This window comes from Mirounga leonina, unplaced genomic scaffold (assembly GCF_011800145.1).
Source record: "Mirounga leonina isolate KUSES-001 unplaced genomic scaffold, KU_Mleo_1.0 Mir_174, whole genome shotgun sequence".
Taxonomy (NCBI): domain Eukaryota; kingdom Metazoa; phylum Chordata; class Mammalia; order Carnivora; family Phocidae; genus Mirounga; species Mirounga leonina.
The window spans coordinates 38,284,895-38,311,517 of NW_023270451.1; the positions used below are offsets into that span (position 1 = coordinate 38,284,895).

At 39.4% G+C, this 26,623-nt stretch overlaps 1 protein-coding gene across 4 annotated transcripts in view; it reads right to left on the bottom strand.

Annotated features, from left to right (window-relative positions):
* Positions 1-26,623, bottom strand: part of RAPGEF5 (Rap guanine nucleotide exchange factor 5) — a 230,887-nt gene that overhangs the window by 30,971 nt on the left and 173,293 nt on the right. For 3 of the 4 annotated variants that reach the window (XM_035020718.1, XM_035020719.1, XM_035020721.1), the window contains 7 exons: positions 15,646-15,724; positions 12,315-12,459; positions 10,652-10,749; positions 8,393-8,423; positions 7,407-7,485; positions 4,988-5,137; positions 1,090-1,187 (listed from right to left, as the gene is read on the bottom strand). In XM_035020718.1, the coding sequence (XP_034876609.1) occupies positions 1,090-1,187; positions 4,988-5,137; positions 7,407-7,485; positions 8,393-8,423; positions 10,652-10,749; positions 12,315-12,459; positions 15,646-15,724 (680 nt within the window). Of the gene's footprint in view, positions 1-1,089; positions 1,188-4,987; positions 5,138-7,406; positions 7,486-8,392; positions 8,424-10,651; positions 10,750-12,314; positions 12,460-15,645; positions 15,725-26,505; positions 26,524-26,623 lie in introns of those variants that run through there. The other variant, XM_035020722.1, reaches the window with a different exon arrangement.

The window sequence follows — 26,623 nt, forward strand, 5'->3', positions numbered from 1 at the left end:
GTAAGACAAAAGTTTCCCTCTGCTTTGCTCCCTCATCATATACAAATGAAAGGTATGTTAGAGCTTCAGAAGCAAATATTGGCCTGGAATCCTAGCACTTTCCCTTACTTGGCTGCAGGAAGCTAGAGTAAGGGACTCCGCCTCTCTGAACTTCACAGGGTTACTGGGAATATTAAATGAGATACTGTATGTAAACCACCCAGCACCTAACTGTCTGGTAGTAAGTGCCAAAAATGACAATGATTAGTATTCTGGTAGGTTGATACTTGTAGATAATTTTACATAAAATATTTTTATTATAAGCAGTTTGGGTTAACCCATGTGGTATATACATTCCTCAATTATAAATTCAACAGGAGTCGCCTAGAAAGAACCATCCCAGTCAGTGATGGCTCTGTGAAATAGACTAGGACCATGTCTCTAGATGATACTATCACCATCTGGCAGAGCCTGCTCTTTATGGGTGATGGGTCTGAGGCCTGATCCTACTATGCAGAAAGCAATCACAAGGCTGAGGTTTTTTGGAAAGTAAGAACGACAAATCATCTGCTTAGGTGTAAATGTTCTTACATTTGAAATGAAAATAACTTACAGCATGGGTTCTACATTTCTTCCAACTCTTACTCCTCACCGGCATCCCATGTACCATTGTTATGAGCCTATCTTACAGGGGAAGGCTGATAATTGACCCTTTCTTCCAGGGAATGGTACACTCAAAGTGTGCCAAATAGACTGACAAACAATACAGTCTCTTTCCCCCTAAATTTGCACAGGGTACATTTCTCAGCCTGATCTCCTCATATCCATCAAAAAAGAAGGAAGGGAATTAAGATTAATGGGGGGGGGGTTACTTCTCTCATATCCCTTGTTTCAGAGGCCCAGAGGGAAGCAGGATTTGACTCAGGAAAGGCTTAGGATTCCTCAAGGTGTACCTGTCTTTGATTTGCAAAGGTGGTGTTGTTTGCCAAGTATATTACTGGCCAGAGGAGGAAGTAGCTCAATGTGTTTCTCTAACATTCATTATAAAACATACAAAAATACGACTTTAGTCTGCTGTTTGTGTTTCAAGTAAAGGCTAAAAGTCCTTACCAAAGTGTCAGCTAGGTCTTTTCTGTAGACATATATCCGACCTGATGCTTCCAGGGATTTGGAGATGGCCAAGTCATTTGGCTGAAGTTCATGCTTCTCTTTATTAAAAAAAAAAAAACAAACAGTAATTAGAAACACAAGAACAGTAGTAGGCATACACAGTATATCTAAAGAGTGAGAATTACCAAAGAAAAATATTTAAAAGTACATAGAATGCAGATTTAATTCAGTTCTGCAAACTGTGTTCAATGGCACCAATGGGACCATGGACATCACTGCTCAATATCCATAAAGTGGAAGCCTTTTGCAATTCCTTCTTATAATATTTAGTCATTTTTTTTAGAACACAGTTTAGGAAAGAAAGTAAAAATCACTCATAATCCCATCACTCGGGGATGCCTGGGTGGCTCAGTCCATTAAGTGTCTGCCTTTGGCTCAGGTCATGATCCCAGGGTCCTGAGATTGAGGCCCACGTCGGGCTCCTTGCTCAGTCGGGAGCCTGCTTCTCTCTCTGCCTTTCGCTCCCCCTGCTTGTGTTCTCTCTCTCTCACTCTTTCTTACTCTTGCTCTCTGTCAAATAAATAAATAAATAAAATCTTTAAAAAAATAATAATAATCTCATCACTCTAAGATAACCATAGGATGGTAATGTTGGTAACATTTGGGTATGTTTTTGTTCTGATCTTGATGTAAATGTGTATAAACAACATCCACGCATACATATGATTGCAATTATTTACACATATGCATTCATAATTAGTATGGGTACATACATATACATTTGCAGTTATTCCATATATGGTTTTATATTCTGATTTTATTAAGCACTTATCCACTTGTCAAAATTAATTACGTATGTCATATTTAATTGGTTACATAACAGTCCATTGTACCATCATGTAATCTTTCCTCTATTGTTGGCCAATTTAATAGTTTCCAATGTTTTTGTCTTATCAATTAGATGGCAAGATACATATAAATACTAGCATGGGGTCTGGCACATAAGAGGGGCTCGATAAATGGGATCTATTATTACAGCAGCCATAATATATACTGCTGAAGTCAGCATCCTTATGCATAAATCGTTGGCTGCTCATAGATGATTTTTAAAAATAGATTCTCAGAAATGGAATTACTAGGTCAAAGGGGAATGAATATTTTTTGAAGTTTTTGATACAAACTGCCAAATTGCTTTCAAATTCTTACACTGACCAATACTGTTCATTCCTTGTGGTAAGTTTGCTATTTAGCTAAAACCAAAAATAGATTCTCCATTTATTTTAAATTTCTTGACTACTGGAAAAGCCAAGTATTTCTCACATATTCTTCTCTTTCCCTTATTACAAATTATTCCTGTCCCTCAGCCATTTTTCTACCATCGTTGGAGCTCTCTTATAACACAATAGCCTTCTTTGTAGAAAAATGTCCTCCTCTTAACTACAAATTACAGATGGGAATTGACTAAACTAATCCTCAAGTTTATTGCACTGTAACATGATCAGCTTCTAAGTCAGCCTTTTAGTTACCCAGCATGGTTGGGGAACACTATATTCCATATATCTTTTTCTAGATAACTTAATCGGTTCAAAGACCAAATTTTGTTTTGAACATTTCTGCTTAATACCAAGTACACAAATGATAATCCAATATATTCTTTATGGCCCAGCATTATAAAGATCAATAGCACTTCCGTGTCAGGCCATTGACGTGTGTGGTAAATGATCCCACATGGCTGGGCTCTGAAGTTCTTCCATCTCTCCTCCCTCTTTCTCTAGCTTCAATTTCTTGCAGCCTTGTATGTGCCTATGTTCACCTTACATCAGAATTTATGGGAGCCATTCTGCCCTTGCTACAGAATAAAATGCCATGGCTCTCTGACAGTAACTTTTCCATTTTCTGGGAAATATTTTTTTTCTTATTTTCAGGTTTGTCACTAAACTCTAAAAGATAAAAGCTCATAGAATTTTAAGCTCTGAAAAACTAGGCAGGTAGGTTTCTGTTACTACATACATTATACCTACTCAGGGTATAAAGCTAGAAACCTACTGAAAGCCATGAGGATAATAGCCCCAGTCCTTTTAGAAAAATCCACAAAACCTACAATATTTGCAACATTTTCAAACTTTTTTTGACAAAAAGAAAATAAGAGTAGATCTCACTGTCATTTCATTTTGAAGTAGTATCTAAAACATTATTTACTAAAAATTAGGTAATAGAGCAAGGAATACATTAAACACTGTTTTTCTCCTTTTTCTTCATAAAGCATTATTGTTTGGAAGATATGAAGCTACGGGCGGAAAGGTTCTTAACAGACCAAAGTACTAATTGATGGGAAATGATGGCACATTTCCAAATCTGTGGGATAATTCAGGAGATAAGCTGGTATTTCTAGAGAAGATTAGCAATGAGTCTATACACATTAGAACGACATTGGCCTCCCTGATGAATCTAATTTAATAGAGTGTAAAAATGGTATTTCATGGCCATCAAATAGATATTGGATAGTAAAAGAGCTAATCATTACTTTCCAGATTCACGTGTGGCCCTGGGCTGAGTCTGAGTCAGCCCCAAGGGAGAGGGGTCTCAGTCGTGCTACCAAGTTCACTCAGGGTCCTTCCTCCTCCAGAATGGGGACCTGATGACTACTTTCTGTCATGGTACTTTCTTGAGAGGCAAATGTTGGTTTTGATGAAGCATAATATTGTTTAGAATCATTTAATATTTTTGGTCACTTAAAATTAAGATATGCATTTAGCGTATCTATCTGGAATGTCTGAAATATTTTATTAAAAATTCAACACTCTCTGATTAAAATTCATGTAGCCCAGATGTTTCTCCCACTTTTGCTCTTTTTCTCTAGATAATGTTTTGATGGGATGCACAATTAGGGCCCCGTGAGAGGGAGGAGAGACTCTCATTAGGCCCAGGGAGAAGGGCTATACACTTTGCTTATGCAATCCGCTAGCTTATAGGACCATTTACCTGCTTCTGAGTAACAAAGCAATAGAAGATTCTGTCACAGAAATGCTTTAACACCAAGTTAAATTCTCATCTTCTCCTCCTTCCCCTAACATAACAAAGGATAAACAGGAACGCCGGGTATCGGCTCCCCCCCTCCTTCTTGCCACATCTCTGCTTGATTAGTTCACATAGTACTCCCATTTTTCAACTACTGATGCTAAGTCACTTTCTTTGTATTTTTCTCAGGGTTAATGAGATATTAAATAAAGATTGTAAGCCAAAAAGGAGGCCAGCAACATTGAGATCTGACAGGCCCCAGTGAAAACGAAGGGGTCTGTTCAGGTCACATAGATCAATAGTGTCAGCTTGTAATCTGTGTGATCTTATTCAAAACAGACAATAAACCATTCTCCGAGGATGAATAAGGCCCAGCAGAAGGAAAAGCTATAACCAGACCTCACTCCCCACGTCCACCTGAACGAACACTGCCTGTGAGCTTTCAGCTTATTGGAGTTTTTATTTCCTTCAACGGGGAGTCTTTTTAAGTATTAAACTGTCAGCCAGCAATATGACTAGTTCAAGGCTGTCTTTCTTTTTCCTTCCTCAAGTAATTTCATCCTTTAGCAATTTCCCAAGTTAATTTAAATATGAAAATAGAAGGCTTATCTAGAGTATAAAATATGAAAAGCTTTATAATATATTTCAAAACACTGGCATGGCCCTTTATTCAGTTCTTGGGGAGGAAATTCAGGATCCAACAGTATCCGGCTGTTGTCATGGAAACACCTCCGCTAGGCAGCTTCTTATTGTTACTGTGGTCATCCAGCTGCGGGCCCAGAAGGGACAAGCCACACGTTTACCCTATAAAAATGTCGACTCTCCTTCTTTCAGGGCGATCCAGAGAAAGATTAATACTCCAGGACAGAAAACAGTTTACCCCCAGAGAAGGTGACGGCCACCAGAGCCAGATCCTCTTCCGCATGTTGGATCTTTTCTGCCACAACTTTCAGGATCTCATGCGCCGTACTGGAAACTTTTGCCTTCACACTGACATAGGAGTGCTCCGTTACGTACACGTGGCAAAAAACTGCACACAACACAAGAATTGTTAGTCAATAGAGAACTGCAGTCATGAGGTACAGACTTTTCCAAATAAAGGCATCCACTTTCCTATTCTCGTCAGTATAAAACCTACACAACTCGATTTACATATTTATGTCTGCACATGGGTGCCTGAGGACATCCATATAGAAATTGGTGCCTGCCCACACCTGAGATACAGACGTAACGTTATAAAGCTGGTGAATGAGCATGCCAAGGATTTAGGCTTCCCAAACTAATGAGAGACCCATGTCATGGAAGCATGCCCTCATGGTGGAGATGGCCTGGCCACGGCACGGGGGGTGGGGGGGATGGTTACAAGAACTATAGCTCTGAGTTCCTTCTTTGAGGGCTACTGAGATTTCCCAAAGCACTATATTAAGATATCTCACTCATAAATTTTTATTTAACACTCCATTTCTGGACAGGCACAGTTGGCTCAATCAGGAACACTACATTTTGCTATTAGAGCTCTCATAAGCTTATCTAAAAAATCTGTCAGTTTGCCATGCTTTCTGTATTCGGGTGTCTTGATCATTTAATAATGAGGTCCCTGATCAAGATGGGGTGAGTGTGGTTTCCAAATAGAAGTCACATTTCTAGCCCTTTAAGTTTCCTTTTTTTATTGTCTGCAGTGCAAATAATTATTACTGGGACATCATCACTATCAGGGTGACTTGGGGTCCTGAAAAAATTTTCTTTATGACTTGAGAGTAGAAACTGTTTAATAGCAGTGGAGATAACTGATACATTATTTGTTTCTTACAGCAGTTACTTTGAATTATAAAATACTAGCTTCTTTCAAAAAGATAATACAATTAGATATTCTTCTCTGCCATATTGCAAAAAATAAAAAACAAAGGGGGAGTGCAGTTCCTAAAAAAACCTTACATGCAATTTAAATGGCCCCACAAAAAGAAACTCAGGATGGTTCCCACAGAAAGGCAAATGAAGCAAAAAAAAAAAACCAACAACTATGAGTTTAGGTGTAGGAACCTCAAAGTAAACACGCCACCGGAAGGCATTGACGATATTTTGATCTTGGCTTGGGTTGGTACGTCACTAAAACAATAGCATCTCACAAATAGTTGCTTTATATGTTGTCAACAGACACGGGAGAGGCAAAAAAAGCTTTTTTGCTTCCACAGAAAAATGAAATTTTGAGCAAGACAAGATCCAGTACACAAACCACTGAATATGAGGAAAGCTTACTTAATAAACTGATGAACAAAAAGAGGCCAGGGGTCTTGAAATACTTATACTCTTTGTAATCAGCTTGGGAAATTATCTGATCAAACTATAAGACAAATCAGCCTGGAGGATCAGCAGCTAAGGAATTAGGAGGTAAGATCATTTCTTTCCCAGCTTCCACAAACACTATGTAGCAGAAGCAGCCCGTGTGTGACACTTTGTTGCTTAAGTATGTGAGAAGCTGAGCAGACATGAAACCTTCACACTTGGAATTTCAGCACAGACTGAGAGGTGGGCTCAAAGAGAAATCTCCTAGTCACAAGAGCGTGAATGTTTCCACTGTTGTGTTTCCCCAGGCTCGGCACTTGACTCAACCTTTAAGCAAACAGGAGAAAGCCATTTCCTGTTCTGTTACAAAGTAGGAACAGAAGGCAGCACCTTCAGGGGGCTAAAGGGTGTCCCCCTGGCACCGAGCGAGTAGCTGTCCTCAGAGTGGGTCCCGAGCTCTGTCACCGGGGAGCAGTGGGGAGTGCTGACCAAGGGTGGGCGGGCGGACTGGGCCTGCGGCACTGCTGCTGTGAGAAGCCTTGCCTTGCGGGGGATTTCAGCTGCACTCTCTTCCTTCCACTATTCTCGCCAAGAGTCTCCTCTACATCTCAGGGACCGACCCCACCAAAGCCCTGCATGTTGGCTTTCGTGGACTTTCCAGTCAGTCCCAGGCAATGGGCTGACAGATCAAGGGAGAAAGCAGCCAAGAGGTACAGGCGGTACCTACCCGGCAATTCTGCACCTCTCCCTAAGAAAGTAAAGAGGCTCTTCAAAGTCTTCTTTCCTTCCTTCCAAATTAAAAACGTCCTTGGTCCCTGAGACACTGGTGTATGAGCAAGAAAATTGCAACACTCAAAGCAAGAAAATAAAGACCACCGTATTGGGTGCGAACATGCTCGTCACAGGGGTGTGACGGCTGGAAATTCTCCAAGGCAGGCTGATGTGTTAATGCTGGACAATGAGGGTGATTAACCGCTACTCCACCTACCCCAAACCCTCGTTAAAATCATACTCACTTTCCTCTGTTTCAGTCACAGTTCCTCTATGCTGGAGCCAGTTCTCCTTAAGACTGAATTGGTGGAAAAGGGCTTTATTCTGTGAGAAGCGAGAAAGAGAACAATGAATGAATGCATTCCTGCCCTTTGGAAAACCACAGCTGTTTACAACATGTTCCAAAAGAGCTAGCCAATTTTCTTTCTTTTTTTTTTTTAAGTATGAAATCCACCCATCCAATTTTAGAGGAATAAATAGGGAGTTGCCTCTATTAATGCATGTGGAGGTAAAGATTCTGAGCAACATAACAGACCTTGGCCAAAGCCAGAAGCAGGCAAAAAGCTCCTATAATTATTCCCTGCAACATGCTGGAGAGTATTGGCATGATTTTGAACTCTGGCTACTACAAATACCCACAGATTCTTCCCTAGAGAGAGACACCCCAACATTAACCATGCTTTTGGATAAAGCAACTTTGAGACGGTTGCATATTTCTGCTGTAGCACAATGACTTGCTTAAGGGAAATAAGTACATTATTCATTCTGATTATCCACCCGATAGATCAGCTTCTACGAAACTCGTGCCTGACAACTCATTTTGCATTTCCCCTTCAAGGTGACTAGGAAACACACTCCTTCTTTCTCTTTCTGTCGGGTACTTCCTCACCCTTGCCGTCAAGATTCTTGCATGCATTTTTTTCCCCCTTTTTTTGCACCAATGTTTCAAATTCAAATTTAGATCACTCTGGGAACACTGGGAAAACTCTGAGATTCCAAAAATATGCAGAATGTCCAGTCAAGGGCACATGGCTAGCACCCAGTCTGGATCTACAGCAGCAAAGTGAAGTGAAGCAGCAAAGTGTGTGTAAGCCACAGCCCCAGGCTTCCCTGCCTGCCCCTGGTCGGCTTGAGGCAGGATTCATTTTAATTATGAAGAAATGCCAACTGAGGCAAAGCAAGCTCTCCAAACTTGATGGCCCCATTTCGGATAAAGAAAGGTCTGCCTCACCTTCCTTTGTGGTGAATATTCATCTACAGTGCTGAAAGGAAAAGGACAAGAAGTCAGTCTTTATCCCACACCTAGAATAATGCAGTGATTGTCACAGAAGACTAATTTTCAGGTACTGGGCAGAGGTTTCTGCTTTTCAGAAAGATAAAACCTAGTATTCATTAGGTCACTATGTATAACATCCTTGACATTGGGCTCTGGGTTTCGACTGAGTAAGGGAGAAAAGATGCTATCTCCTCAACAAGTATATTTTACTTTCTATGCACAGAAAGTGAGTGCTGAAGGAAGAACTGGATTTATTCAGTCCACAGAAACTCTAAGTTTTCTCATATACTGATAGATTTTGGGTGAAATTATTGTTATTCAGGTGGTTAAGTTAGCTAAGGCACATCTTTTCCAGAATGTTTCCATGGTGGTGGAAGTAGGGGACGTTCTGTAGGTTCCCAGCTCAAATCTTTTTCTAGAATCTAGAGATATCTCATAATCTTTTACTGAAGAGGCAAGAGTCATATCTTATATAATTTTCTTATTTTAACCTTTTATTTCCCATTTTATGTAAGTTTTTTAATGGGATGTATGAAGTTCCATTAATGTACTGAATGCATTTAAATGTACCAAACCATGAATTAAAGTTTCCCAAGGGTAACCAGGCCTGCCTTACAGCAGAGACCAACCTCCATGTGGGCGATTATTTTGATATAAAAGTTGTCTTTTTCTTTCCTGTTTCAATTATTTGTTCACATTTTCATACTAGTCTTAGATGCTGAGAACTTATTATGGTGTAGACCGTGACAAAGGAACATCACCCAAATTCCCAACATTTGTTTCTAACACTGTCCTAAACTGTGTCTCATTTCTGAATTTCTAAAAGTGTGATTTTCATGATTGAGGACTAAAGCTGATACATGATTTGTTTGTGCCCTAAAATTAATTTATGTAGACATTTAATGTGCAATAGGATCTCTCTTTACTAAAATTAGGTCAGGCTTTAAGTCTCAAATTAGTCATCCCAAAGGCCTGAATTAACATTTTCTACAAGAAGTGCCTCTGTGACTGCTGAAATCTTCATAGAAGTTTCTCACCACTTGATAACACATGCATTTCATGTTTACTAAGTAGAAAGTGCACTGTAAATCAGAGAACAGTTTTTCCTTTCAGATTAACTTTGCAGCTCTATCTGAAAACTGAATAAATGACCTGATGTTTTTCATTCACCAAAATTAATAAGGAGAGTTAGTGGTAAATCAGGTATTGGCAATCTGAAAGACAGATGACAGATACCTTGGGGATACTTACACATGCCAAAAGTCAGGGAATAAATGGTTTTCTTTAATCTTTCTAAATTGATAAATAAACCTCAGGGAATCCATAAAATGGAGCTTTAAAAATGCTTCATGACTTGCTGAAACCTACTTCTAAAACCATTTTTTTTCCCTATTCCATTAGAGATAGCTATGAGCCCCCCAAATGACAAGTTAAATATTTACACTTTTAAAATTAAATAATAACTTATTAAAGAATTGTTTTTATGTATCCAGGTTGTTATGGCTCAGTTGGTTTCTACCTATCAGTGTTAAAAAAAAATAGCCAATATTATGCAGCCATCAAAAAAAAAAAAAAGAAATCTTGCCGTTTACAACGACATGGATGGAACTAGAGGGTATTAGGCTAAGCGAAATAAGTCAATCAGAGAAAGACAATTATCATATGATCTTGCTGATAGTGGAATTTGAAAAACAAGGCAGAGGATCATGGGGGAAGAGAGGAAAAAATGAAACAAGAGGAAACTAGAGAGGGAGACAAACCATAAGAGACTCTTAATCTCAGAAAACAAACTGAGGGTTGCTGGAGTGGAGGGGGGTGGGAGGGATGAGGTGGCTGGGTGATGGACATTGGGGAGGGTATGTGCTATGGTGAGTGCTGTGAATTGTGTAAGACTGATGAATCACAGACCTGTACCCCTGAAACGATACATTATATGTTAATTAAAAAAAATAAAAAATTTAAAAAAAAAAATAAAAACATAAATTAAAAATCGGCATTAAGTGTGAAAAAATAAAAAAAAAATAGCCAATAAGCTTGATTTTGTGTTCATTCATTTTGATCTAAAAACAAAATACACAATTCACTACTAGAAAAGCTAAGGAATCAAGGGATCCCAGATTCAAAGGGTCCAAGGTGAAATTTGTAAGACACTCAAATTCTATCACATTGGCTGCTTTCTTTTATTAACTGTAATACGGAAAATTAAATACTCACTGACGACGGTGCATTCCAAGTATCTTCTGAAATTCTTTCAACTCTTTTTCAAGTATTGGATATTCATATACATCATCCAGTACATTCCTGTATATAGTCTGGGGGGTGGGGGAGAAAGAAAAATGGCAGCTGAAAGTCTATTTTGTAAGGATTAGGATTTACATGATGGTTAACCTGCTGAGGGAATAGGTGGAATGTGGAATCATACAGGGGGTTAAACCAGGTACCAGTGAGATCCTAAGTGGGATTCCGCCTCCTAGTGCTTCACTCAACTGTTTGGCTCTCACAGCTTTCAGGGGCCATAAGTAGTCAATGCTGGAAACTTAGAGACACCTGGAAAACTACTCAAGATTTTCATGCCTATTCTACATTAAAAAAATAATATCCACATAGTCATTTGGAAAGGAAAAAAAAAATCGAATGAATCCTATTACCCAGCTGTTTTAAAAATAACATTAGTTTTTGGGATGCCTGGGTGGCTCAGTCAGTTAAGCATCTGCCTTGGGTTCAGTGGGATCGAGCCCCACGTCATGCTCCCTATTCAGCCAGGAGCCTGCTTCTTCTACCTCTACCTCTACCTCTGCTGCTCCCCCAGCTTTTGTTGTCTCTCTCTCTCAAATAAATAAAGTCTTAAAAAAAATTAAAAAAAGAAAATAACATTAGTTTAGGCACAGAGTGGTTAAACCAGTTTTGAACTGGATGTCTAAAGGACACCTGACTTTTGAAATCAAAGTGAATTCCTTCATGAAAGGCAAAATCAGTTTGAACACTTGTCCATTCTGAAATAGACCTGCTCCCAGCTCAAATTCCATTCTACCCTTTCTCTGTGTTAACCTGCATAGTTAATACGGTTTTGGTGGCCAAGGGAGTCCAACTGTCTACATATTGTCTCCAGAGAATCAGCTGTGTTCAAAAGGTATTGCAGCTATTAATGATGAGAAAAACCTATCAGTTTATCTAGGGGCGCCTGGGTGGCTCTGTCGGTTATGCATCCGACCCTTGATCTCAGCTCAGGTCTTGATCTCAGAGCTGTGAGTTCAAGCCCCATATTGGGCTCCTCCTTGCTGGGCATGGAGCCTACTTAAAAAAAAAAAAGAAAGAAAAGAAAGACAGATATATCAGTTTATCTAATTCCAAATGTAAATCTAGGTTAGTACCCATTTTGCAACTTACTCTTACTATTGCTTAAAATTCTCAAAATACATCACAGTCTGAAAACCTTTCATAATGTATGTCTTGTCAATATAGTTTTTAAATGATAATGTTTTATCCAAATATTGTGTATATGGGACTGGTTAGTTCAAGCTCAGAATAAATCTCAACATATTGAATAGTGTCAAGTTTTCAGATATGTTTTATCTACCTTAATTATTTCATCTGTAATCAAAATTCCCATGAATTATATAAAATAACCTTAAATTAGCAAATGTAAACCTGGCTGCCTACATTTTTTTCATAATGAATTATTTTCAATTAAAAAAATTTCTATGTACAGAGTATCAGGCCTCAAAAATCAAAACAAATTAATATTTTCTTTAAGTCACAGCTTGAATATGACAAAAAAGTTGCATGACTGCCACCTACAAAAGAGATTTTTGAAGTACATAACTGAAAATAAAATCAGTCATTTGGCATCAAAGAATATCTTGAAATTTTACATTACCTTTAAGAACATTTTTGAATGTTCGTCTTCATGTAACCAGTCTTTGTAGAGAGCAATCCACTGGGACACAAGATGCAAGACCTTTCGTTTCCGACAAGGAACATCTGAGTTTTCTTCTTTGCCTTGATACTTCTTAGCAGAATAGGTGGAAATGGTTAAGAGAGAATATTGCATTGTTGGAAATCAAAATATGAAGAGATCCATTTATTCTTATTTTCACAAAACATGCTAAAGCATTTGCCAAAGAATCTGCAAGTACCTAAGCATGTGGGAAGAAAAGAGTATTCGTAGCAAGGGCAAAAGGTGTGCACCAGAAAGAGCAAAAGTAAGTAAACCCAGGAAAATGACTTCCACGCGCCCGGTGGCAGGTCGTGAAGGTTAATGAGATGATTTGCATTGACAGCTGCTGACAGGCACGGGTCGATGCCACCATGAAGAGATTCTAAGTGGCCCACGAATTTCAAGGGTGGCTACAGCAGAGTTGCCCTCACTACATTAGGTAGATACTTTCCATAAAAATTACATCAGAACTAGGCCAGATATCCTTTGATCTTCAGAAATTCACAATTTATAGGGCGCCTGGGTGGCTCAGTTGGTTAGGCGACTGCCTTCAGCTCGGGTCATGATCCTGGAGTCCCTGGATCGAGTCCCGCATCGGGCTCCCTGCTCGGCAGGGAGTCTGCTTCTCCCTCTGGCCCTCTTCCCTCTCATGCTCTCTGTCTCTCATTCTCTCTGTCTCAAATAAATAAATAAAATCTTTAAAAAAAAAAAAAAAAGAAATTCACAATTTATAAAAGCAGTCACTTCTCAATTAGCCCCAATGAGCACCAATTTCTGGAGTATAATTCGTGATATGATTTAAATGCCCACACCCAGGAATTTGCTTGGAAAAAAAGACTGGATAAACTTGTAAACATAATTAAAAAGGACTGCTACTTTTCATTCTCATTGGAATAAAAAAAAAGTAAAATAGGAGTAACCTAAATGCATCAAACACTGTGGATAGTTAACTAAATTATCACATATCAATTAATAGGCAATCTACAGCCATAAAACTGATTGTCTAGTAGTGCATTTATAGACAGTGAACATTCACAATGTACTGTTGAGTAGGAAAGCAAGTAAGAAAATATGTTGGGATCATCCATTTCCATTAACTATGCTTATTTATAAGAAAAATGTCATCACCCGAAATGATATATGTTGAAAGTTAACAGCAGCTAACTGTGCAGTTCAAATTATATAAAAATAACAACCTCAAAAGCAATGTGCTTAAAGCCTTGGGAATGAGACAGAAGCTTGGCATTCTCCAAACCAACCTAGTGTTTTTGTTCCCTAAATTATTATTTCTGACTATCTTGAGCATACTGGAAAGTTATGTAGGAAAAGGACATGCTATGATACCAAAGACAGGTAGGCTTTGGGGTTGCTGGACAGGATTCTTCACTCTTTAATGCTGATATACAACTGCAAAATAGGTATATCTATGTCGGCCTTTGTAAATATTTTAAAACATACTTTAATCACTGTCTCCCCAACCTGCAAAAATACATTCAGTCCATTTGATTTTTTTTATTTCTACATGAGAAATAAACTCAGGCAAACACACAAAGAATCAGTTAAAGCACCCATTTTTTCCTAGTTTTTCTCTTAACAGACAAAATATAAAATTTTATAGCCTTAGTCAAAGACTCAAAACATGGTCATATCCAAGTGAAGTTTTAGAGATTCTTCAGGGAAATTCTACAAGGCATTAAATTACTCAATAATAACCACAAATAATACTAGAATCCTATTTATTTATTTTTACTTAGAGAGAGAGAGAGAGGGATGTAGGGAGGGGCAGAAGGAGAGAGAGAATCTTAAGAAGATTCCACACCTAGCGTGGAGCCCGACACGGGGCTTGTCTCAGGATCCTAAGATCATGACCTGAGCCAAAATCAAGAGTTAAATGCTTAACTGACTGAGCCACCCAGGTGCGCCTATTTGGATCCTATTTAAAAACAATGGTTTGAAGGCATCTATTTGCTATGAAGCAAACTATGGTTTAATAGACGGTAAATACTTTTGGAAAAGCCGTTAGCATTAATGTAGAAGAAATTAGCTCAGAGTTATTTTTCTAAAACGCTGTTAAAGAAGGAGAACTTGAAAACCTTGTAATTATTGCAGAATTTCTTAGTAACACCCACTTGGAAGCTGTGGAAGAAGTCTGGTTTTGAAATTATCCAAATTCAAAATGAATAATGTTTCAAGATCAGTTTTCTGAACTGGTTTGAAAAAGCTTCCCAAGATCTGTAGCTTTGCGTGGCCATGTGCACATAGCAAAGCACTAACAAGTAATCACGATTTCTAGTTTATATGTTTATTAAGAGAAATTTTATTTCAGTTACACCCTTTATGGAGTTTTAAGGTATTCTTTTAAGCAGGAAAAGGCTATCAAGTAGGGGGGAAATGTAACAATTATTTAACAGGAAAAGAATACTACCAAGGCCATTACCGTTAGGGCTCAATAAAACTCAGGTATATGCCAAAAAAAAAAAAAATTCCAACTTCCTAAAAATGTTCACTTGGCTCTAGTGGACTCTTCAGTTTGGTTTGATAAATACCTGACAGTTAACAGGCTTCTTAAATGCTTCTCAAGCACCCTCCTTGCACACTGTGAGTCAAGAAGCCCGAACGGAGACTCTAAGTAAGTTCATTTGGCTTGGCTTTTTGGCCGTTCATCTGTTACATCACTTCTAGTTCATGTATCAAATCACAAAGCTTCCTTAACTGGTCATTCACCTTCTCATCACATCTGTCATTCTAACCGAGCATGTCTTCACAAAGCTTCTGAAAGCTGACAGTTGCTTAGGGGGTAGTTTTGACCTCCCACGTGGGGGACGGCTCATCTGGCCTCGGGACATTTGCAGAGAAACATGGTTTTATGTACGTACGTTTTCCTGCCCAAGTCCCCTGGCACTAACCGCCCGATTGTCTTACAAGTTCACTTATTGCCCGTCCAACTCAACCTCTTGACTCTGGGCTTTACCCAGTGGACCAAACTTACCTCCAAATTTCTCAAGTTTTGAGACCTACGTTTGAAGAAAACCTAATACAAACGGTACAATTTACCCACAACCCAGAAGGCGAAAACAGCAGACCTGCCTTCCAGGTCCCCCTGTCTATTCTGTCTCATTTCATCTTTTACCTTGGATATCATTACATTAATATTTAACATATCCACACTCTACTGAGGGGCTGAGTAAATTAAGAAAGGCAGTTAATTCCTAATGCGAGACGCCTGTCTGAGAGGAAGCCGACGCAGCATCCTGAAGTTAATGAAGGATATTGCCTCAGCAGCGCCTGGCACAGGTCATCAGTCGTCATGAAGACCGTGTACGTGAGAAGGAAATCATCAAGGAGCGTCTCTGCGAAGAAAGAAAAACAAACACAAGGTAAGCACACCAGTGACAAGAAGGGCAACTGCTTATTCAGGCTCTCAAACAGAAATACGATAAATGGTGGTGGGTGTGGGAGGGGTTAGGATAGGAGAATTTTAGCCACAAAATACATTATTTGTTGAAGTTAAGATTTTTTGAGCTCCTTACACAGAATACCTCAAGCAATGGGATTATTTTTTTGTTGCAAGGCTCTCTAAACATACAACTTTTGTCATCTTTTTCACTCCCTAAAACATCATTTATTTTTGTGGGTAAAGATGTTATGGAAAACCAGCGCATAAATAATGTCCTTTTAAAGATAAATTTTACAGTATTTCTGGGGTATATGCTCCAGTTCTACAGGGAATGAAGCCTGCATGTTCTAATAAATCAAGGCTTTCTATAGCCATTTACCTAAGACTAGGGCAAGAACAATGGATAATAAAACTTAGAGGACACATAACAGGTTCTGAGGCCATTCATGTTTCTCTCTCAAATGCATCTGTAAGAAGTTGCGAAAGTGGTGGGTGATGTTACTGCTGTGGAGAGAGACAGAGCTAAGTCCCGTTTAATACGGGAGCAGGTATAACATATCACAATATACTCCTTCCCAATCCCTTCCCTACCTCCTCAACTGACAAAAACAGCTTTGATTTTTATTGCTTCTTGGCCTTGTGTGTTTTTGGAAAAGTCCAGCTTACATGTGATATGGAACAGCTAAACAGGTAAACTCTGACCCTGCAATACAATTTCCGAACTGATAGAAAAAATTACATGCAGAATGCGAAGTAGAGCTCTTGCCATAATAGTCTTTATCCAACCTCCTGAACTTAAAATTCACTTTACTATTATATCATTTTCATGTCTTTTACATCCAGACATCAAATTTCCAGTAATTTGAAATAGTAATTAATCACTTGTAAGAATAATGAGCTTGTACATGCAATAGCATTTATGTTCTCCAAGAGCTATACTAAATGTGTAAGTAGAAAGAATTGCCCTGTATAGAGCTCTGCATGTCTACGTTGAAGACTGGAAAAATTCCAGAATTTATAGAAATAACCAATAACGTTTACTATAAAAACCGATCAATGCAAAACAAGGCTATGTTTACGAACACAAAACTCTGATATAAAGAGGCAGTGAATGACATCTCCATTCCTTATCAGCTGTCCCAGTTGATTCTGTTTTGTTTGATTGCAGAACATAAAGATAATCCCAATTTACACCAATAAGTGGTTGCAAATGGTCATGTTAAAAAAAAACAAAACTTGGGGGCACCTGGGTGGCTCAGTCGTTAAGCGTCTGCCTTCGGCTCAGGTCATGATCCCAGGGTCCTGGGATCGAGCCCCGCATCGGGCTCCCTGCTCAATGGGGAGCCTGCTTCTCCCTCTCCCACTCCCCCTGCTTGTGTTCCCTCTCTCGCTGTCTCTCTCTCTCTGTTGAATAAATAAAATCTTAAAAAAAAAAAACAAACTTGCTTTCTAATTGCAAAATGCCCTTAAGTGAAATGAACCAGAGATGCTAATGAAGAGTATTAAGAAAGTTTTTTTATTCAGGGCGCCTGGGTGGCTCAGATGGTTAAGCGTCTGCCTTCGGCTCAGGTCATGATCTCAGGGTCCTGGGATCGAGTCCCGCATCGGGCTCCCTGCTCCTTGGGAGCCTGCTTCTCCCTCTGCCTTTCTCTCTCGCTCTGTCTCTCATGAATTAAAAAAAAAAAAAAAAAAAGTTTTTTTATTCAAAGATATCTATTTATGCTAAGTAACAGTATTCCTTATTAAAAAAATAAGTTTGACAAATGGCACCTATTTGTAAAATAAGCCGACACTTAAAATTTAATCACACCACAATATATTAACAGTTACTGCTCCAGCTTACTGTTAGTTGTAAAAGTAAGTTCTCAAACAGATGTGTCTGGGCCTTGCTAGGCATAAACTAAGACCTATCCATTGTAAGTGTGTAAAGGGAAAGAAGAGCCTGGCATAGAGTTCTACAGCTCTGTGCTGAAGATAACTATGGGAGTCTGGCCAGTTGGACAATTTATTGTGAGAGCACACACACAGCCCGCACTCCCAGAAGGCCTGGGAGCCCTCTCCTAGAGGCCCGGTTTACAAAAGTTACTGGCAAGCTGTGACCTCCAACATAATTTCCAAATTCACAGGAAAGATTCCATGCAGTTTCAAATATTCATCTGCCCGAAAAGGCAGGAGAACCTGTATTCTAAGATCTGCCCTCAAAACTAGTTAAACGTAGCAGCAGAAGTTCATCACTTGGTTATCCTAATGAAAACCTTGAAATACACATTTTGAAGCTTTGTGTGTCCTTCATCACAGTTTTTAAAATAGTTTCAAGAAAAATCAAACAGTGGCATAATGTCTGAACCCCCAGGATATTTTGAAATACAACTTAAAAACTATCACTCTGGGACACTACTGAACAGGGATGTTCACCGATTCTAACACTGCTCTGTACAGTTGATGAACATCCTCAAGTTCTCTGCTCTCATTAGAAATTGAGTCTTTTTTGCATCCAGTGTTAGTACAGGCAGCAAGAACCACAGAGTAGCCTAGAATCTATTTTAGGGGTCTCTGTGGGCTCTTAGAGATCAGAGCTGGAGATATACAGAAGCCACTGGGCGAGAGCCCTGAGAACCTCATGCATTCAGCATTCAAAATGCTTGATGGGACATAGGTTCAGCCTGTTTGGAATGTTCTTACACTTAGCTGATTTAACACTTAGCTGATTTAAGGAGGTTGGCACTATTCTCTAATCAAAATTTACTCCATTAGCAACTGAGATGAAAAAGAATGCCATTAAACTTTGACATAACCAGTCATTCCATTCTGGAACAGCCTTGGATAATGAGCTGAGTGACTTTAAGAGTCTGGTTTATATGGTGGCAAAACCATTTGGCATTCAATTCAATTAATGAGCTCACATATGACAATATTTTGTTAAGGGCTTTGACCCAGAAATGCTTTCCCCTAAGTAACTACCATATTTAATATTCAACAGCATTTACCTAATTATCTCTTTGCCATAGAAATATTAATTAAAATAAAAACAACAAGGCTACATAAAAACATCTCCAGTTAAAATCCTACTGAACTGCTAAAAATCCTCATCAACAGAACAGATTCCCAATACCCTTGATTCAAATCTTTCCCTACTTAACTACCATATTGTTATGAAATTTTTCTCTATATAAAGAGCTTTCCCTTACTCTTTTCCAGCACTGGTATTTTTTTGCTGCGTATGAAAGTAATTGAATGATATAATCAAAATGACACACTTGAAATAAAAATGCATTTTATAATAGCCATGTATTAAAAAAGGCTGTCCCTTGGTATTCAGAGGTATTTTTTAGAACCACAATGGCTATATAAATGATCCCCCGAAGACTATTAGCCAACAATAGCCATTTAGAAAGACTAGCACATCCTCTAGCATCCACATTAAAATGCTATAATTATCTATTATATTATATAGTGCTTAATTAACAGTAATTTAAGACTCTAGGCAGAAAAGCACCTTTGTGTATAAAAGTATCTTTTGTTTAAACAGATTCATAGTTGCCATATACACTAACATTCTGAATAAAAAGATATATCCATTATGCTTTCTAACTCTGTGAATACCTACGTATTAATAGACAGAAAACCTTTCCTTTGAAATTCTATTCATTAAATCAATCACTAAATCTAATCACAAATTCCTGGCTCATCACGGACAAAAATATTCAGCCATCCTTCTGGGAATACCCCTCACTCCCCCAAATCAAAGAATATTTATGTTGTGGCTTTTTAAATATAGGAAGTACTCTTGCAGTATAAAAGAAACATGCTGATAACAATCAAAACTGGAAAGCAAATATATTACAGTTTTAAGCACTATGTTCACTTAAAATACATCAAGGTGTAGTCAAAATCTAAAGCTTTGATAGAAATGACTCTAAAATCCACGTCTACTATTTACTGTAATGATGTTAATACAGGACTTTTCTCTCTCATCTGTTACTGTTTTAATTTTAAGGTATAAGAAAAGAATTGTCCATTTTCATTTGATTTTACTTGAATGTATTTTTCTTTTACGCAGATATTAAAATATTTTCTAAGTGTATCAAGCACTAAAAACTTCCATTTATTTCTGTAAAACACAAGTGTTTCTAGAGCATCCTAGAGTTGTGTCAGGTGGACTAGTAATTGGTTTGGTACAGATCCTTTTTATAGGGTTCTGTTATGTAAATGTAATCAAATCAGAGGAACGGATCTAAATGTTTCAAAAAGGTCTAAGCTTAAAGCTTTTTTTGGGGGGGGGTGTAAGTGAATTGCCAAGAAAGCAAATGATAAGAATTTCAACAGACAACTGCCTATAGTCGCTATTTAAACTAAGTATGGTAATGTGAATATTCAGCATTTCTATAGTGACCCATACTCCCTTAAGTACTGTTAGCAGTTTTGTTTCACCTATATTTCTACTTCAGATGCAATGGAATTTAAGGCACTCTAAAGTAAGTTCTACTTAAACTTTATTTCGAGAAGCCAAGAAAAACTCCATACTTGAAAGTTCTTGTTTGTGGTCCTGGAATATTACAACTTGCCATTATTTTTTGAGAAGCAGTGCCCAAATGTACCATGTAATTTGATGAAGCACAAAATAAAGAAAAACTAACGTTCATGTCTGAATCACAGGTTAAAGTGCTATGCCGTCAAGAGCTATGCTTTTTTTCTCAGTTTATTTTACATTTCTTTTTTTTTTAATTTTTTTTTATTTATTTATTCATGAGACAGAGAGAGAGAGGCAGAGGGAGAAGCAGGCTCCCAAGGAGCAGGGAGCCCAATGTGGGACTCGATCCCAGGACCCTGGGATCATGACCTGAGCCGAAGGCAGACGCTTAACCATCTGAGCCACCCAGGCGCCCTATTTTACATTTCTGAAAGCAATATTCATGACCTCAAGTGCAACTGTTGACCACAGCTTTTAAATTCACTCAATTCCGGCACATTTTTACAATTCACCAGAGTATTGCTTAGTCATTCTAAAATGACCAAATCTTGAGATCTCATTTTATTTTTCCTTATTGGTTACATAAGAAATGCTTATTCATTGAATGCTGTTTCTACGTTGAATTTTAAAAGTCATCTCTTTCATGGCAGAGCTTACTACACACAGAGCTTGGGTGGCACTCTTCAAATAGTGCAATCTGCTTTTATTGTAACTTGAAAAGTTTGGTTTTGGAATCCCATCATTCCTTAGGAAAAAATGATTTGAATACAACAGGAATTATGTTCTGAACTATATTACATTCCACAGGCTGCCTTTTAAAAACGTCACTAGACGGAGCATGGACTAATAAACCCAGGGCTTGCCCATGTTCTCCACACCAAGGGTCATGTTTGCAAGTCACCCTTGGGCAGGGAGAGAGGTGACAGGCCCCCTGAGCTCCTGCTGTCCCAGCCCTCAGCTGCTCTCAGCGTCTAGGCACACTTATAATTACAATCCATTTGTGGCTCATGCGTGTGTCTGTTAAACCTGCTGGGAAGCTTAGAAAACAGTGGGGAAAGTACTAAGGGAATCAGAGAGCTGAATTTCTACCTGGATAGCCTTAGGCACGGTCCTGAACCTCTGTGGGCCTTAGTTAAGTCAGCTCTAAAGTGGGTATCATATCCACACCTAGCAGAATTGCAGTCAGGATGAAATAGCATAGTGTATTCTCAAGCACCTGGCAGAGAACCTGGTATACGTTCGGCACTCGATAAGTACCACCTGTTCTTTCATAAAATAATATTTAGAGCCTGTCCCAATTCTCCAAGTGCTACCAATCAACCAAGGAAAACCGAGTACTGAGAACAGACTATGCAGAAGGCATTTGCTAAGGGATTTGGGGGTGAGAGACAAGAAAGCACAGAGTGATCCATGGCTTCAAGCTCGTAACTAGTCAGGGAGCCAAGACGTTTGTCCCCGTGAAATGAACTAAATAAGGCAACACTTCAACTGGGCAGCACCAATCATAAATGTTCTAAGGGATGAAGGAAACTCCAACATGCCAGGAAAGGAAACTCCAACACGTCATGTGAGATCACCCCCGCACTTCTAAGAAGAATCGGTGGACAAACAGGTGAAATAAATGTGAGCAAAGGAGGGACTGCGTGTGTGTCTGTGGTTGAGTCACAAACCTGTGGCCTCTGGGCCTTATCTAGCCCTTAAAGATGTTTAAAAATCAGAAGATTTAGGGGCACCCGGCTGGCTCAGTCGGTTAAGCATATGACTACTGATTTTGGCTCAGGTCATGATCTCAGGGTCGGGCTCACGCTCAGTGGGGAGTCCGCTTGAGATTGTTTCCCTCTGCCATACTCTCTAAAATAGATAAATTAATCTTTAAACAAAACAAAACATAAAAATCAGAGGATCTGGCAACACCAGGCCCACATCTCATAAGGCACCATGGTGTAGTGCTGAGCTGCCCTTTTCATGCTGGGCACACTCTGCAGTTTATCACGGTTCTGCCCTCATCGGCTTCACTTGTTCTTAGTAGTGGTCTGTGGACAGGTGAGTTTTATAAGTCTTGGTCTATGGTATAGTTTGGAAACAGTAATGGAAGGGATCACATATATAACTGCAAAGTAAAGCTAGAAAGTAGGTTGGAGCCAATTCCTGGAGGGTCTTTGAGCCCTAGAGCAAGAAGCCTGGGGCTTGTTTTATAGGAAAAGGGAAGTGAATGGAAATTTTCAAGGGGAGAAATGACAAGAGATACAGATTACACTTGCTGCATCAGGACAGTCAGACTGGATAAAGGAAAAATAAGGAGAGGGAAGGGGAGTTTACTTTTTAAATACATTGAGCTTGAGTACCCATATTTCTGGGCAGAAATATCAAAGACCAGAGCTTGCCAAAAGAGGTCTGGATGACTACTGGAGCTACCATACAAAGAAGGTATAAAGAGGATGGCTGGGACAACAAAAACTCTCAGATACAATCCTAGGAAGTTGTAAGCAGGGAACTGAGGGTTGAGCTGGGGTGTATGTTCACATTTGGGCAATGCTAAGAGAAAGATGAGTTCAGGAAGGGGGAAGAGAAGAGAGAGAGAAACAGGAGAACAGGGAGACACAAATGTAATAGAAGCCAATAAGAAAGGATGATGGAAAGGAGAACAGATCCTGAGTGTCAAAAGTTGCTGGAGGGACGTTCATCAGCCTTCATCCGCACCCAAAGGCCACAGGATTTGGTGCGTGGATGGTCCCTGTCTGATGGCTTTGGAGAGATGCTCCTTGGAAAATGTTAGGGGCATACCCAAGTTAGACTAAAAGGAACTAAGGATATTCTGATAATCGCCCTCACACCATCCATCACAGTTTTTCCCCAAAGCCGACTCTTCTTTTTTTTTTTTTAAAGATTTTATTTATTTATTTGAGAGAGAGAGAATGAGAGACAGAGAGCATGAGAGGGAGCGGGGTCAGAGGGAGAAGCAGACTCCCTGCCCAGCAGGGAGCCCGATGCGGGACTCGATCCTGGGACTCCAGGATCATGACCTGAGCCGAAGGCAGTCGCTTAACCGACTGAGCCACCCAGGCGCCCCCAAAGCCGACTCTTCTTGCAGGTGTTATAGCTTACTGATTAGTAACTGCAGCTCTCACAAATAAGCTGGGAGGAAACATTTCTTCCTGATCAATCCAAGTATCATTTTATCTAACAGTATAGATTAGAACGTGGGAAGTGTCATGGGTATGGAGTCTTCAATACCAATCTGCCACCATCTACCAACAAAAATTAATAACCAGTGGGCGCTTGGGTGGCTCAGTTGGTTAAGCGACTGCCTTTGGCTCAGGTCATGATCTTGGAGTCCCGGGATCGAGTCCCACATTGGGCTCCCTGCTCAGCAGGGAGTCTGTTTCTCCCTCTGACCCTCCCCCCTCTCGTGCTCTCTCTTTCTCATTCTCTCTCTCTCAAATAAATAAATAAAATCTAAAAAAAAAAAAAATTAATAACCAGTCGCAAGAGTCACTCAGTCTAACACAATCGACTCTCGGAGTTGCTCCATCTGGTATGATTAACATTACAGAATGCATTCTTAAAGATACAAACTGTGTTCCTAAGTGCTTGTTAATTAAACATTCCAAAATTTCATGAAATGAAGAAAAAATTAATTTAAACATTAAATCTTAAATTAGAAGTCTGGGGCATGGTTATTTGAAGCAATAACTCCTAATAGTGGAATCAACTTAAGACAAGGTATGATATTTTTATCTCCCAGGCACCAAGAAGAATCTCTGTTATCAGCTTTCTTCCAAAACTTGAAATATATCACCATTCTGAATGTTAATTTTTCCACCCTGGTCACTGAATCATTATCACTGAATTCAGATGAGTAAAATTTTATTTTTTGTTTCTCCTTAACAGAAATTCTAGAGCTATGAGAGAGAAGTTATTTTCCTCCAAGTTGAGGCAATAGTCAATTGCCTTAATTTAAAGCTAAGAAAGATAACTAGACATATTAAAGATAAAAAGATCCTCTACCAATTTACTGGTTTAAATTAAACACAACTAGGGTGCCTGGTCGGCTCAGTTGGTGGAGTGTGTGACTCTTGATCTAGGGGTTGTGAGTTTGAGCCCCACGTTGGGCATGGAGCTTACTTAAAAATGAAATCTTTTAGGGGCGCCTGGGTGGCTCAGTGGGTTAAGCATCTGCCTTTGGCTCAGGTCATGATCCCGGGGTCCTGGGATCGAGCCCCGCATTGCATGGGGCTCCTTGCTTGGCGGGGAGCCTGCTTCTTCCTCTGCCTGCTGCTCCCCCTGCTTGTGTTCCCCCTCTCTCTCTCCCCCTCCCTCCCCCCTCCCCGACAAATAAGTGAATAAAATCTTGTAAAAAAAAAAAAGGAAATCTTTAAAAAATAAACACAATTAAACATAACTAAGCCTCTTTCTAAACAACCTGGCACAAACCTTACACAAACTGAAAATGTCCAATATTAGACAACTTACTTTACTGTACAGCCCATGTTTAAAAATATTTCTAGGACAAATATTTCATCCAGTGACTGACAGCTGGGACGCCTTTGTGCTCTGGGTTCCAGAACAGTCATTGGAGTTCTTTTCAGTAACACACAGTTGGTTTCTTTCTCACACCCATGAAAGGGAGACTAGTACTTCAGGGTCACAAAGAAAGGTTTGGTCACGACCACTGACTGAACACCTATTGCTTGGGGTTGAGCACTGTGCTCACTGCCATGGAGAAGGCCAAGTTTTAAGGCCTCAACTTTCACAGGGTTTGGAATTTAATCAGTGAGATCATAAAAGGACCACATAGGGGCCTACAGCCCCAAGCTGATAAATATTCCATTCATGGGCATGTCTGAACAAACCTCTACCCCCACTACCACCCTCATCCCCTACCCAGCACACATTTTAGCCCTAGAGAGCCCCAAATTTGCTCTGAACCACACCTATTCCTTAGTGTGCACCAGGAAGCCAACGGCAGCTTTGATGGGCAACAAGGAAAAGTAGAGAAGGGAAGATAGTGGGTATTCTCTTCGAACATCTTCAAAACAGCCACCCTCTATTGACCACGTACTGTGTGCTGTACCAGAAGCTTTGCCCACATGATCTGTGCTCCTCATATTCTTTCTAGGAGGGATACTCTCTAAGTGGGATGATGACATCACGCCTGAGCTAAGTAGGGTGAAAAACTACAGAGTTGTTGCAAGTTAATATCAGAAGGGGGCTAGGTCCCAAGGTGGGCTGATGCCCAACTCCGGATTTCACTGCACTCTACTCTTCTAAGGCTGTGAATCCAAATGGTCCATACCAGACGTGGAGGTAATGGATGTGCAGGAAAGCCACAGAGTCCTGGTTTTGGATGGGGAGAAGTGCCACAGATACAGGAACTTAGTCTTTTTATTTTTGGATTGCCAAAAATGCCCCTATAAAGTCATTTTCCATCTATACACCAGCATGCTGGAGTTCCTTTATTCCTACTCAAATTTCATTTTTATTTTCTAGCAAACACTTGGTAAATAGCAAATATCTATAAGGGATCAGCCAATTTCCTTTTCTAAATGTAGAACTGACAATCACATGGAAGGATTAAGTTAGTCCACAAACTCCTAATGCTTTTAAGATCTATTTTATTTTATTGAGAGAGAGAGAGAAAGCACATGTACAAGTACAAGCACGGCGGGGGGCGGGGGGCGTGGCAGGGAGAGGGATGGGGAGGGGCAGGGGGAGGGGCAGAGGGCGAGAGAGAATCTTAAGCAGGCCAGAGATGGGCTCCTTCCCACAACCTTGAGATAATGACCTGAGTTAGAATCAAGAGTCCGGTGCTTAACTGACAAAGCCACCCAGGCACCCCTCTTTTAAGATCTTTTAATGACCATTTACTCATATTTATATTTTTTAAAGTTGAAGTGTGAAGGTAGAAACTGAAACAATCTTTTAAAATGGTCAAACCATAAAACTGTTCCTTTCCTTCTAAACTTCTCCATATTAAACATCACAGATACTGAGAATTGTTAGTCACATTTTATTTTGTCCTCTCTTTCCTAAAAGAAAAAAAAAACTGACTTCCACATCAAAGTCTTGTCTGTTCCTCACCTCAGTGATCACATATACCTATTACTCCGACATCTCAGTAATCAAGCCATTAAAAATGTATTACCTGTCACTGGTTAAGGTATTTTTGTCTTTTTGGCTAAAGGCATTCATACAAACTCCTTTGTCTCAAATGATTCTAATAAGTCAGTTTTGTTTTGTTTCAAAATAAATGTACTACTTACACACCGAAGAACATCCTTAGGCCTTTCTCCTAGCATTGAAATCACATGATTTATGGTGATTTGACCCACACAGTAGATATGTAACAGGTACATAAGAGTTCTGAAATATCACAAAGAA